General features: G+C 37.9%; 1 protein-coding gene and 1 long non-coding RNA gene across 2 annotated transcripts in view; one reads left to right on the plus strand and one right to left on the minus strand.

Moving 5' to 3' along the window:
- LOC100379168 (leukocyte immune-type receptor TS32.15 L2.2a) overlaps positions 1–14,778 on the plus strand; it is a 67,677-nt gene that overhangs the window by 4,752 nt on the left and 48,147 nt on the right. Inside the window, 3 exon segments of the mRNA NM_001329244.1 lie at positions 420–455; positions 609–845; positions 978–1,250. Of these exon segments, the coding sequence (NP_001316173.1) occupies positions 420–455; positions 609–845; positions 978–1,250 (546 nt within the window).
- LOC128632978 (uncharacterized) lies at positions 7,257–8,420 on the minus strand. Its single transcript, XR_008396686.1, has 3 exons — positions 8,351–8,420; positions 8,099–8,275; positions 7,257–8,012 (listed from the first exon to the last, which is right to left on the minus strand). It is a non-coding gene; the product is annotated as an uncharacterized LOC128632978 (long non-coding RNA).

A 14,778-nucleotide genomic window follows, 5' to 3' on the forward strand; every position in this document is an offset into this window, starting at 1 on the left:
AGTGTGTGTTCATTAGCCTGTGTGTGTTCATTATCCTGTATGTGCTACTGAGCTCAGGTTTTTCCTGATATATGACACATCATCCTGCAGGCTGTATGTATTACACCACAGCTTTAGTGCACAGGAGCGCCTTTCTCATGTGAGACACAGAGAAGGAAGTGTGTAATCCAGTTTCAGATTAGCAGATGTGGATCAGATTAAACATGAGACAGTAATGAGCAGCATAGTGACCTGAGTGAAAATAGCTTTTTCTAAACTCCATTCATTACTGAAACAGGTCGATATATTGCATTTCTTATAGCTGAAGTGAAACTAAATACAGATTTTTTGCAGTATATGACATTGTTCTCATTTGTCTTCTTAAAGAAAAGAAACAAGTCAGCGTTACATCATATTCTCTGTTCCTCTTCCCTTTTTAGTGCTTATTTCACTTATCCGAGTCGGACAAGCTCAAGGTGATTTATACATATTTTATTGCCTATGTTGTGTACATGTTGGATTTGTATTAAGGTGGAGAAGATTGTTTGTACATTGTCATGCAGAATGTAAGTTGTTTACATTGACACTGTGTGTTTGCTTTTTGACTTTTCCAGCAGTGATTAAACCAGTTCTGTCTGTGGAGCCGAATTCACCTCAAATATTCAGAGGAGAGACGGTTACACTCACATGTAGGATTTCAGGAGGAAATGGACCGTACTACTGGTACAAAGATCGTGTTAATGTTCACAGATCGGCTGAAAATTACTACACTATAAAAGTAGATCAGAGTCACAGATACAGATGTTACGGGTCTATTGATGGACGGTCAACGGCATGGAGTAATGAAGTGACTCTCTCAGTGATCGGTACATGTCTGATCTTACACTCCTGTAACATGCACTGATACACATAATCATTACAAAACACACTGATTAAATATCAGATGGTCAGAGAAGGGTGTGTTTGACTGATTTGATGTATTTGTTGTAACTGTACAGAGAGACCAAAAGCCGTTCTGACTCTGCAGCCTGATGGACAGATATTCAGTGGACAGGAAGTCACTTTCACATGTGAAATACGAGGACATGCAGACACTGAGTGGATGTACAACTGGAATAAAGATGGTGTCCAAATATCCTCCTACACTGAGAGCAGGAAATATTCATTCACTCCTGTAGAGTCTCTCAGCGCTAAATACACCTGCAGCGGACGGAGAAGAAGCGACTCTCAGACCTCAGAGACCAGCAACACTGTTACACTAACTGTGTCAGGTGTGTGTGTGCGCGTGTGTGTGTGTGTGTGTGTGTGTGTGTGTGTGTGTGTGTGTGTGTGTGTGTGTGTGTGTGTGTTAATCTCTTCCTCACACCAATATTTATTAACTTCAGCATCACATCACTACATGCAGTGTGGATTAAAGTCACAAAAATTCAAATATTTCATATTGAAGGATGTTTTAAATAACAGTCAAACATAATGCAGTACATTTTGTCTGTACACTTTTTTTTGAATAAGAGAACAATGTACTCCACATTAAATCTACTCTCACAAAAACTAAATTACTTTCATAAATACCACAAAATATTTTGATAGATATTCATGAATAATTTCACTATGACAGGAGTCTTTACAGTGTATCAGTAATAGTGTGTTTGTCTGTAGTAGTGATTAGTGTGTTAATCACTCTGAGAGCAGAACATGAACAGTTAACATCCTGAACTGTGTGTTTCATCTCCAACTGCAGAAAAACCTAAACCTGAACTCACACCAAGTCGTGAAGGAGCTGTACTGAAAGGAAACTCCGTGACTCTGTCCTGTACACTGAAGCTGCAGTCTGCTGGATGGAAGTTTTACTGGATCAAACCCACACAGAGCACTGAGACTGAGACTGAAACAGACTACTACAACATCAGCTCCTTTAGAGACTCTGATGGAGGTCAGTACAGGTGCAGAGCTGGAAGAGGAAACCCAGTCTACTACACACACTACAGTGATGCACTCTGGGTAAATGTTACTGGTGAGTAAAAACAGGTTGCAAAACACTGCATCATCACTAATCACTTAAATATACAGCAGTTGTAGTATTAGAACTGTATATTATTGAAGTGTGTTTGTATTTGGGTTAATTATAAAACAAATATAAAATAACAAAATGAATAATAAAATTATGTTTCTGTAGAGAGTCCTAAAGCTGTGGTGACCATAAAGCCTGATAAACATGTGTTCAGAGGAGAGACTGTGACTCTCAGATGTGAAATACAGGGAGGAGGAAACACTGAGTGGACATACAGCTGGTATAAGAAATATAACACACTCTACCCATACCGCAGAACACAGGAGTTCAGCTTCAGCTCAGTTATAAATGATGACAGTGGTGAATACACCTGCGGAGGGAGGAGAAGTGACTCTCAGAGCTCAGAGATCAGTGATGCTGTTACACTCACTGTATCAGGTGAGTGTGTGAGTTTGTTTTATCTTATCATTAATTATATATAACAAGATTACCACTCTGTATGATTTTATTTTATTTTATTTTACATTTGTTGTCCATCAGATGCAGCAGAGGCAGTAGTGAGTGTGTCTCCACTGCGCTGGCTGACTGAAGGAGACTCAGTGACTCTAAGCTGTGAGGTTAAACACTCCTCTACAGGCTGGACATTCAGCTGGTACACAGAGGTTCCCTCCAGAGACAGTCAGGGTTCCCTCAGGTACAGTACAGCGCTCCTCTCAGACAGCAGCAGAGGATCTGGAGGCTCCTACACTCTCAGTCCTGTTACTGTGAAGCACACAGGAGTTTATATGTGCAGAGCAGAGAGAGGAGAACCAGTCTTTCACACACGGGACAGTAACCTACAGCCACTGTGCATCACTGGTGAGGAAATAAATCAACAATAGAGTTGAGTTGGAGTGTAGCAAATGTACATTTATTAATATTAAGTGTTGTATCTGTGTTAATGTGTTGTGTAATAACTGTTTATATTTAAACTCCTTAATGAGGAATGTGTAAAGCAGCTGAATAAGCACCTGATAGTAGATTTTTATTCGGATTTCATTGTCTAATCAGAGCAAGTATTAGTCCTGTGGTCATTTTAATGTTACACATGTTTACTAAACTGTACACTGAAATTAACATCATAATAAAATCAAAATACATGTTAATTTTCAGAATAAGAGCTGAATTATAATGTGTGTGTTTCAGGTGAATCTCCTCCAGTGTCTCTGATCATCAATCCCAGCAGAACTCAACACTTTACTGCTGACTCTCTCTCACTGAGCTGTGAGGACCAGAGTGACTCTACTGGATGGACAGTGAGAGGATACACACACAGTGAGGCAGTGTCTGATTGTTCATCAGTTTCAGGATCTACATGTAACATCCGCTCCCTCTCTACATCACACACTGGAGTTTACTGGTGTCAGTCTGAATCTGGAGGACGCAGTAATCCTGTCAACATCACAGTGCACCGTGAGTCTTCAATGTTCTCATCAGTAATAGATGTACAATATACAGGAATAAAGATAACACTTTTATAATCTACTGAATTGGTGAAAATAAATTATAATATTATAAAGAAACTGAGTGCAGTGTCTAGGGTGACACAGATTTGATGTTTTTATTCAGTCGATTCTAACAAAAGACCAACAGATAGCGCTGTGTTCAGGGCTGCAGAGATCTGAGACCCAGAGGTTTATACACACATCTGTACACAAAGATCAGACTCAGAGGAGAAAAAGAAGAAAAAGAATACAGAGAGATGAGACTTTTTGGATGTCAGTATCATCTTTATCACTAGCATAAAGAACAAGGTAGACAGAATTGAGCAGAACACACACACACACACACACACACACACACACACACACACACACACACACACACACAAAGCAAGAGAGAGAGAGAGGCATAAAGACATTAAACTTACATAAATAAAACTATTATCCCCATATAGAAGTTAGACTGCAGAGGGTAAACCTAAAAAAGCTTCTCACAATGTTTTAACAATAAGAATATAAACAGAAATAAGAATAACTCATGAAGACTAGTTTAGTTTCAGGATGTTAAGAATATTACAGTGAAAGCTGCTTTCACATCTGAATGTTACTGATAAAACTGGCATTTAAGCACATTTTCTCTTTCACACATGAAGACTCTGTGAGCGCTGCACTGTGTACACTCTCTCTGATATCTACCACTGATTTACTGTAGCTCTCTGTGTTAAAATCATTACTGTATTTTACACACTTTCTGATTTCAGTGTCTTCTTTCTCTTTCCTACAGGTGGTCATGTGATCCTGGACAGTCCTGTCCATCCTGTGACTGAGGGACATCCTCTGACTTTACATTGTTTATCTCGCAACTCAAATACCTCAGCTTCTGGTGTTGATTTCTATAAAGATGGTTCAGTCCTGCAGAACAAGACTACAGGAGAGATGACCATCAGTACTGTCTCAAAGTCAGATGAAGGTTTCTACCACTGTAAACACCCAGAGAGAGGAGAGTCACCCAAAAGCTGGGTTTCAGTCAGAGGTGAGAAACCTTGAGAGAATTTCTTTTTATTTGATTCTCTTTTTATTAACAAAGTTTATATGCACAGTGTTTTCAGTCAGCTTTCAAAGTATTTGATTCCCTTTGTAAAAATAACATTAAAACGTGCAGTGAGTACTACTACTACTACTACTACTACTACTACTACTACTACTACTACTACTACTAATAATAATAATAATAATAATAATAATAATAATAAATTTGATTCTGTAGCACGTAGCACCTAAAACTGAAACTGGCTGTTAATTAAATGATGAACAGGAAGAAAAAGAGGTCATTTTTGTGTTAGTAAAAAATGTATGTTTTAGGATTAAGGAGGTGCAGTTAAAGGCCTAGAGGTGGATTACGGCACTATATATATTGTTCATTCTTGCCAGTCTGGTCGTTAGAAGCCACTAGTAGATCAGTACTGGTGGATCTAAGACTCCAGGGTGTAGAGAGTTACGGCGAGGTCATGTACTGTGTGAGAATTAAGAGAGTGTTTGTTTGATTCTTGTGAGATGGGTAAACCGTGTTAATGATAGAGTACAAATCTAATCTGTGCTTGGTTTGAGTAAGGACTACAGCAAAAAAGGATCAATAAGAGCTGATAAAAAAAAAAAAAAGATTGTTGTGAGTGACCTAATGCAGAGTTCAAATGAAAGCGTGTTATCAAAAAATTATAACTAGATTGTGAACGTTTCCAGAAGGTGTAACGGTAATGCCATCAATATCAAATGAAATACCTGGAATTCATAACAGTGGAGTTTTGGGTGCTAGAAAAATGTCTGTTTTATCAGTTTAATTTAATTTAAGAACGTTGGAGTCCATCCATTATTTTAGATCATGAATGTGTACAGTTAATGATGTGGAAAGTGGATGCATATGTGGGCAAGTGGATGCATATACTGTACCTGTAGTGAAAAGGAGGGGGCCAAGGACTGGGATATCATGTGTGACGGGGCAGGAGAGAAAAGGAAACATGAACCAAGCTAGAAATCCTGATAGAGGAAAGGCACCAGCATCAGCAGAAAGGAGTAGATTATGAGTGGCCTGTTGAAGAGCAGTCTCAGTAGGGAATGTAGATGTGATTGGAAAGGCTCAGAGAGATTGCTGGTAAACACTCTTTAAAACCGTCTGAACAGAAATGGAAGATTAGAAATTGGACTATCATTAGAATGTACGTTAGTGTCAAGGCTAGTATTTTTGCGAACTGTAATGACAGCAGGTTTTTTCATTTGTGTCTTTCTTTCCTCAGACTCAGGGTCTGGATCCAGTACTGATATAGTATTTGTGTCTGTGGGACTGAGTTTGGCCTTGCTGTTCATCATCCTTTTACTGATCCTGCGTTGGTGGCACAAATCCATCAAAGGTCTGATAATTAGTTTTCACTAAATTGCTTATAATATAATCAGTACTTCTACAAAGCTTAGTCTATAAAACATGAAATAGTATACATTACACTAACATGGAAATAAACGTTAACAAAATGGTCCATGACTGGTATCTGACACTCAATAATTACTCTCGTTACACAGGATTTTACACATCCTTAATTATCATTCAACTAACGTACAATGCTTCCATTAAATAAGAAATAGTTACCAAACTAATAAAAATAGGAAAAGAATACTAATTGGGACACAGTGCACTTACAATTGCACAATTTGGTGCTCATTTATTAATCTTTATCAAATTCAACTTGTGTCTAAATGTTTTTGTAGGCCAATCTAATAAAAAAAAAAAAATCCCACTAGATTTACACAAGTCTTAGCATTGCTGCTTTTCTTCATACTCATGTGCATGATAAATTCCAATCAGCTGTAAATTGAATCAAGTGCATTTATGACACAGTGTTATATGAATTCCCAGAAGGCATTCTGGACTTCAAATCCCAGCAGCCACCACAAGTCTGTACCAGACACATGATCACCCACACCTGACTCTCTTTCTGGTTAATAAGTGCCAGTCTGTATATAGTCACTGTTCGCAGCTCACTCTGTGTCTGGCTTTGTTTCTCCCACTTTGTCAAGTATGCTCTCCTGCCTCGTCTGTATTGATTTGTGTATGTTTTGCTTTATTAAACTTTATTCTGTAAGTACATCCGTCTCAGCACTCAAGAGCTCTTGTAGGATACACTATTGTTTTCTAAACTAACTGGATTCTCATGAGTAACACATTATGTATGAAAAGGCTCCTGTGAATGATTTTCAAATAAATTTGTTCATATCCAGCTTCATAAATGAGACCAATTGTTGCTTACACATTTAGTGGCTTGTAATTACTGTTGGTACATTTCAGCGACATATACACTAACTTATAAGCATTCTCTAAAATAAAGTTTGTATGGTTTATAAATTGAGCAAATGAAGAATTTCTGTCTTCTCATACAGGAAAGGACAGAGACATACAGCAGAACAGCAATCAGACACCAGGCCAGAACCCGAGTCAGTCAGGAGCTGAGGATTCTCAGTCAGGACACACTCCACTTCAGACCGGTCAGAGAATGTGTCACATAATGAATACTTTCCTTATGTATATGTAGCAATGTGGCTCTTTTTTTTGCAACAACAAACTGTACTATGGAGATCCTCATAAATCCTGCCAACTACGCCACGTGTAGCTATGCGACTCATTTGTTTCGTTTTTGTACCAACTACGCCACTGAGAAAACAGGGAAAATAACCCAAATAAAGACACGCAACTACGTTCCACTTAGAACGGGCAAGAGGCATGGGTTTCCATACAAGAATACATTTTATTTTAAAGTTAAAAAGACTGGTCAAGAATTATTTAAAAGAAACAACATCCAACGCAGTCAGGCATTGGTCAAATAAAACAGTCACAAGAGGAAGTTAACAATAATCATAGGAGGACTGAGGCTTCCTGTATGAAGGGCAGGCTAGTACGACAGCACCAACTATACAAAAGGCAAAAGCACCCCACTAATCAAAATCATACCCTCAAAATTCACCGAGAATAAACACAGCAATAATAATGACCCTTAATTAAGTAAAGACAAAGGTGCAGCAAAGAACTCCTCCCAGCCTCAGGAAGCACTCAGCTCCTACAAGGAGATAACAAAAACACACAAAATCAATTACAATACGCTCAAATCTGACAAACAACAGAATAAAACAAAACAAAGACAAACTTACTGTCACAAAAACACACAACCTCACACTCAAACTGATTACTGGTAGCAAGTTTACCAAGACTGACCAAAACCACTAGTACCACATAGCAGTATCAGCATAACTGATAAAGACTGTTACAACACAGTTAATTAAAGAAAACTCATATTAGTGACAGTAACCAACACAAAACAAAATAACGAAACAAAGCAGAACAAAATAAAACCAAATCAGAGCATCAAGCAGCAAAACCAAACAGCAAGCAGCCCCAAAGCAACCAAGCAGCAACGTGGCTCCACGAATGAGGGGGAGGCGTTATACCGATATGACCACATCTCACTCAGCCCGCCTTAACGCATGCAAAATCGAGGACCCTAAGAACAAACAGGTGTTACAACCTCAATTAGGAATGCATGCAATAGAGTTTAGCTCGAGTAATAGAACTAAACGATTTACCTACCGTGATCCGATGACATGATACTCACAATGGAACATCCGAAAATCATGATAGCGTCTTTAATAGTTGTGACGGCAACAGCTGGTGCTCCGACCGGAGCTACGTTAAACTACCATGCTACACAGTTGAGAGCCCTGACGGCACACCACACATGCACAGTCTCGGCAGCCTAACGTCACTCTAAATAAATAAATCGCATGATAAGTGGACAACGCTAGCATCAAACAGCTAAGCAATAAAGCTAAAACCACATACCTCTGTAGTCCGTAGCAACGAAAAGAAGGCGTGGGTTTTCGATCATGACGCATTCCGTGAGGCCTAAACAACAGCTTATATACTATGGTAGGGAGAGAGCCCATTGGCCATGTAGTTAATAAGGATGACGTTTTAGTCACGGCACACCTCACTACATATACAGTAATTCAGTATAAGATCATGTTCTTACTAACAACCTAATTTAACAATGTTCATTTCAGTGGAATTGTTTTCAGAATTGTCTGAAAATTTCTCCTGTTTATTCTTTATATGCACTCCTTTCTGTAGATGTGCACATTTATGCCACTGTGGAGAACGCAAGTAAAAGTGAGAGAGATTTCTTTATTTCATGTCAAATATTTCCACTTACACTAGAAGGAATAAATCTCAGATTAACACCATACAGTAAATACATCTCCTGTAGTGACGATCACATTGCACTGTGATTAGGTGAAGCTGCAGCTGAACTCAGTGGGGCCGTTTATGCACAGGTCATGAAGAAAAAGGAGTCACACAAGAATAAAGGTGGAGTATTTTTATACTGCAACTTCACATTTTATATATAAAAAATATTTACAGTCTACAGTACATTCAATCATCTACTATACTAAAAATCTGCATGCACCTCCCATTTTAGGTGTCAGTTCCACTATAAACCTCAGAAAGAAAGAAACTACTAAAACCTGTTTATTATATAATATATTCTACATAATACCACATGTGCAAGGGATAATCCTTGGCTAGGTGTACATTACATGATTTTAATACACTACGTGGAGGCAAAGAACCACTCGATGTGCGGTTATACCATGGTCACTTGCCAGTACTGACAAGATAAATCTAACATTGATGTTTGCAGCACAGTATTTGACTGAAAAGATTAGAAATAACGGTTATTTTTTGTGTTATTTTATTTCCCTAAAGAGGCCACGTTAGGGAATACCGTTGCCATTAAGGTGTACTTGGTCTGCGACAATGTTTCAGTAGGTGGTATGTGTCAACATAACATACACATGAAAGCTAGGACCCAAGGTTTCTCAGCAGAATATTTCCCAGAGCATCACACTGCCTCCACTGGCTTGCGCTCTTCCCATAGTGCATCCTGGTGCCATCTCCTCCGCAGATAAGCGATGCACACGCACCTGGCCGTCCACATGATGTAAAAGAAAAAGTGCTTCATCACACCAGGCCACCTTCTTCCATGACACTCTGACTGGTCTGCTGTTATACAGCCCTATACACAGCAATCTGCGATGCACTGTGTTTTCTGACACCTTTCTAACATAGCCAGCATTAACATTTACAGCAGTAGTTTGTGCTACAGTAGCTCCTCTGTGGGATTAGAATAGGCAGGCTGGCCTTTGCTCCCCACATGCATCAGTGAGCTTTGGGTGCCCATGATGCTGTCGTCGGTTCACTGGTTGTCCTTCCTTAGACCACTTTTGGTAGATACTACCCACTGCATTATGGAGATGCTCTGATCCAGTCGTCTAGCTATAACAATTTGGCCCTTGTCAAAGTCGCCTCCATCACATCAACTTCAAGGACTGATTGTTCACCTCCTGACTAATATATCCCACCCCTGACATGTGCCATTGTGTGTGTGTGTGTGTGTGTGTGTATATATATATATATATATATATATACACACACACACACACACACACACTAAGCATCAGTAAATGTGCATACAAAATTTTTCAAGTTTAAAAAAAAAATAATAATTGAACATGTTGTTCAAACCCATAACAAGGAGAAGTGACGATAAGCTCCACATTTAAAACTGTGTTCAGTTACATCCCATCATGCACCTGTAATTCTCCACACTGATCTCTTTTTCTTTTTCTTTTCTTTGTTTTTTTTTTTTTTTTTTTTTACAAAGGTTGATTCAGATTAAAATGTTATCTGTGTTTGTTTTGTTCTGTTCACCGTCACTGCAGATGATGATGCTGGACCCAGTGATGTGATTTACACTGAGCTTGAACTCAAGCCACAGAAAAAAGCAAAGAAAAATCAGGGTAAAGCTATCTGTACATATTTATATAAATCTGCATGTACATTACTTTTTATTGTTTTCTGATTTATTAACCAATTCATATAGTTCATGTGTATTTAACAGTTGAGATGGCATTAATGACATTAATTCAGCGTTTCTTGTTTACATCTAGTGAAGGCCAGTGTAGAGTATGAAACTGTTTATTCACAGCTGAAGCAGAACACATAGGTAAGACAAAATCTGTTCTATTTTCAAATCTCAAATTGAGATAGAAATACTTGGAGAGATCTTAGAATTGTATAGAAAACCTAGTTCAAGTTTTGTGCCTTGCTCAGTAGGAGTTCAGTCGGAGTTATAAACAGTTATAAATATAAATAGTGTAATATAAATGCTACAGCCTCAGTTAGATTGTTAACAACTTTCTAAATTATTACACCTAAAGCAATTCTAAAAGCAAATAATCTCAAAAAGCAGCTCCAGTGTCCCCTCTTCCTGTTGCTGCAAGCCTTACCAGCTGCTGGGTATCATGATGTAATCACAGCGGAAGTGAGTCAACTGTAGAAATGCTCTATAGCTCTTAGCAGTAGAAAATAGAGATGTGCATTCTGGTTCCTCTCACAGCTCAAACACTCAGTAAACAAAGTGAGAGAGTCCTCTAGAACTTTCATTTCCTGGGCTTGATCTTTACTTTTAAAGAAAACTTCTAAACAAATTTAGGAAAACAAATAAACCTCAGTCTATAGAAAAAAAAATAAACAACCCTATGGCAACCAGATCCCACAGCTGAACGTATAATGCATATTATGACAAATAAATCAGCTGCCTTCACAGTTTTTCACAGTAGAAACTGGGTTTAATACACTTTTTATTTGTACTATATGTATATATCTCCCACCACTACCTGGCCCTATAATTTTACATTCACAAAGACTCGTTTTTGCTGATGTATCATTAGTTACTGTGGAATACAGTGTGTGGATTAAACAAGCCCGTGTCTCTTGTTCAAGACGACATCAAACAATCATCAATTGTTGACTCTACTTCCAATCCAATTTTTTGCAAAATACCCTAGGAACATTTCTATTAATAAAAGATAAAGTGGTTTAAAATCACATCTTTGATGCATTTTCATGTAATTTCCTCCTCGTATAGTACACTGACACTCCTATAAGAAGTGCAAATATTGCAGTGTAATAACATACATGACAGTTTCTCCTTAAATAAGCCATCACTATTTACTGCTTTATATTTAATAATTACTGAATATACTGAAATATAAATTTGCATTGCCTTTTAAATGTTCCTTAATGATTTGCTGTTGGCTTAAAACACCAAAGTTTAACCATTTCAGGAACTAAAATCTAAAACAGCTGTAAATGTTCATTTACAGGTGCTGGAGGAGTGAATACACAACTGAACAGACGAGAGAGAAGAGAGAGAGAAGTTCATCATGTGTGCAGTGACAGTAAAATCAGAGTGAGGTTGTTTTGTACAGGTTCTTTGCACTTATTTGGTTTAAAATGTGTGTGTGTGTGTGTGTGGGGGGGGGGGGGGGGGGGGTTTAGAACGTGTGTATGGACAGCATTAAGAAGTATTTACAGGGTGTATTTTATTGATTACTTGTGCCACTATTAGGACTGGTTGTAAAGCAAAAGCATTTAGTAGTAATAGTAAGAGTAATAAGTCAATGTGACTGAACTTTCATTCTTGAAAGTGTTTTTTCACTCATGTGAGGGGCTTCATCATGTCATCTGTGTGCAGTTCACACCTACAGAACTGAAAGTCGTTATGATCACATACAGAGATACACTGATGTATTTTCCACCACACGGTACAACCACAATCTGCAGCCTACAGTTAAAAAGATCATGTATCATTTCATCATAACAAATATCACTTCATGGTTTCATTGTATTAAGCAACACTTTAAATAAATGCGTGCAGATATCACAAACCACAACAAGATGAATATCTATCACAAGTCCTAAACTGTGTGCACCAAATGTGTCTGTAATGTCACACGTCTTCCAGAAACTATCGTTTTAATGTATTTTTATTGCACTGTAACAAGCCTGTTAGAAAAGTCATGTGCATAGAGTGTACAGTTTTATCTCCAGCAAACGTTTGTACTCATCTCCATCCATGTGGACATAAGCAGTATCAGTATATGTAAAGTTAGAGGTGCTCAGTACAGTGCAATCCCTCAATTTATTTACTTGGTATTTTAATGTATTTTTTTCTTTGGTTTAAATTTGTAAGCATTTCAGCAATTACAGTTGTACTTTTAGGTCACACAAATGATACCCTGCATTAAAATATACATGTATACAAAGCAGCTGTATTTTATTAAGGGGCGTTATTCACTGATTAACCTCCAGTTGCTTTACAAGTGATGACGTCCTATGAAACAATGCATATATTTATTCTCATGCATCATTATTGTTGTACTCTACAAGAAAAATACCTGCATTGCAGTAGAAATCATCAGCTCTGTTTCTCAGAGAAAAACATTTTACATTTGTTTTTAATTGTTTTTTTGTGTGTATTTGTTTGTATGTTTTTTTTTTGTTTTTTTTTTGGAAATACTAATGGTTAATGACCACAAACACCATTAACTTAAGTGAATAAAAGGCAATAATCAGCAATATTCGTTCACACACATTACTTTATCTGAAGGTTTCATTGATGCAACATGACACTGAGTTGTTAGAAAAGATATATGTAGTGACGCCATTGTCTGATGACGTAAAGGAACCGATGAACCGGTTCATTGAAACAAACTGTCCGAAAGAACCGGTTCGCGGAAATGAATCGGACTTTCCATCAGCCGCCGCATGTAGGGAAGCAGCCCGCTTATAAAGCTGAAGCCCCGCCCATTCGGCATGAACCATTATAAAGAATAAATATCAGGTAAGTATGAACACAACAACCTCACACATAAAGATAAGTATACAACATCGTAAACATATAGATATGAACATATAATATGATCACAATGTGAACATACACACATATTAACCACCTTCCTCATGTTCATTTCAATAAAAGTCCCCCTTTTCCCCCAGACACATAAAGACTGGTGCAGAAATAGGACAGGAGTTTATCTCCTCCCTCTTGCTGTAGTCTCGGCGGACTGGACCCGGAAGACGGACGCGGACAATCTACAGCACAAACAAAGACAGACTATACAAATATACAGACACGTCAATAAAGATGTTCTGTTTTAAACTTATCTGGTGTGTGTAGTGTGATTATTGGGGATGTGGATCAGCAGGGAGAAGTAATGTGTGATAAAAACCTGTGTGTGTGTGTGTGTGTGTGTGTGAAATGGAGCTGTAGCGCAGACCCACGTGTGCAGTCTGTTTCAGTGTTTCCCAACTGGTGTACCATCTGATGAGAGCAGGGTGCCGTGTACAAATCCTTCAAACATTTCTAAAATGCTAAATTGTGTAGCTATGAAACATTTAATAGCCGATATATGATCAATATCTGATGTCTGAAATAATAACACAGACACAGAAATAATAAGAGAGACACACGTGCATAACAATAATAATAAAAAATATATATAATAATTCCCTCCCCCTCTCTGACCTGTCAACATCAGTCTACGTGTTTTATCCTAATAATGAGCGTGTGACGATGCGTGTGTAGTGCAAAAGAATATGGACAGATTTCTTAAAAGAAAAGCTCCAGATGCTTCTGGACCATCAACTTCATCCCCATGGAGTTAAAGCCCTGTTCATACTTCCGCCTGACTCCGCAGCGCGAGCCTCCACTGCCTGCGCGTGCACCTCCACAAACGCATGAGGCGTTTATACTTGACGCGCTCGCGGTTGTAATATTCTTTTAAACGGAAGGGGGCGACTCTGAGTAATAGTCCTATAAACCAACAGGAAGTAGGTGAGAGAAGAAGTAGTTTGTCGGAACAACCATAGCAACGTTTACAAACATGGCGTCTCGCGTGGAGTTGCTGAATGCCGAGGAGGAATTGTTGTGTTTGTTGTTGATGTTTGTTTTCAGTAAACTTCACTAAAACCCACAGTGTGAAAAAAGAACAAAGAATCATATAAGAATCATATAAAACCCAGTAAACCTTGAGATTATCACATCACATTACAACTAAATATATAGCTATAAATATGAGAACATGTATAAAAGTAAATTGAACAACCTCATTTTTTTATTTTATTCATTTCATTAAGATTTTTATTTAACATTGACCTTTACATTCATTATATAGACTTATTTATTATTTATTGTAGGCTCATTTTTTAAATGTTAGCAATTACTGTAGATATCAGCAAAAAGTGGGAGCATCCTGCTAATTTCATTTCTCATATTTACAAAATCAGGTGATTATTATGTTCACCCATCAGTGTAAACGTATCTTTATTTATAGAGACAAAAGAAAGTTATTACAGAATGATCA

The sequence above is a fragment of the Ictalurus punctatus genome, chromosome 7 (assembly GCF_001660625.3).
Source record: "Ictalurus punctatus breed USDA103 chromosome 7, Coco_2.0, whole genome shotgun sequence".
Taxonomy (NCBI): Eukaryota; Metazoa; Chordata; class Actinopteri; order Siluriformes; family Ictaluridae; genus Ictalurus; species Ictalurus punctatus.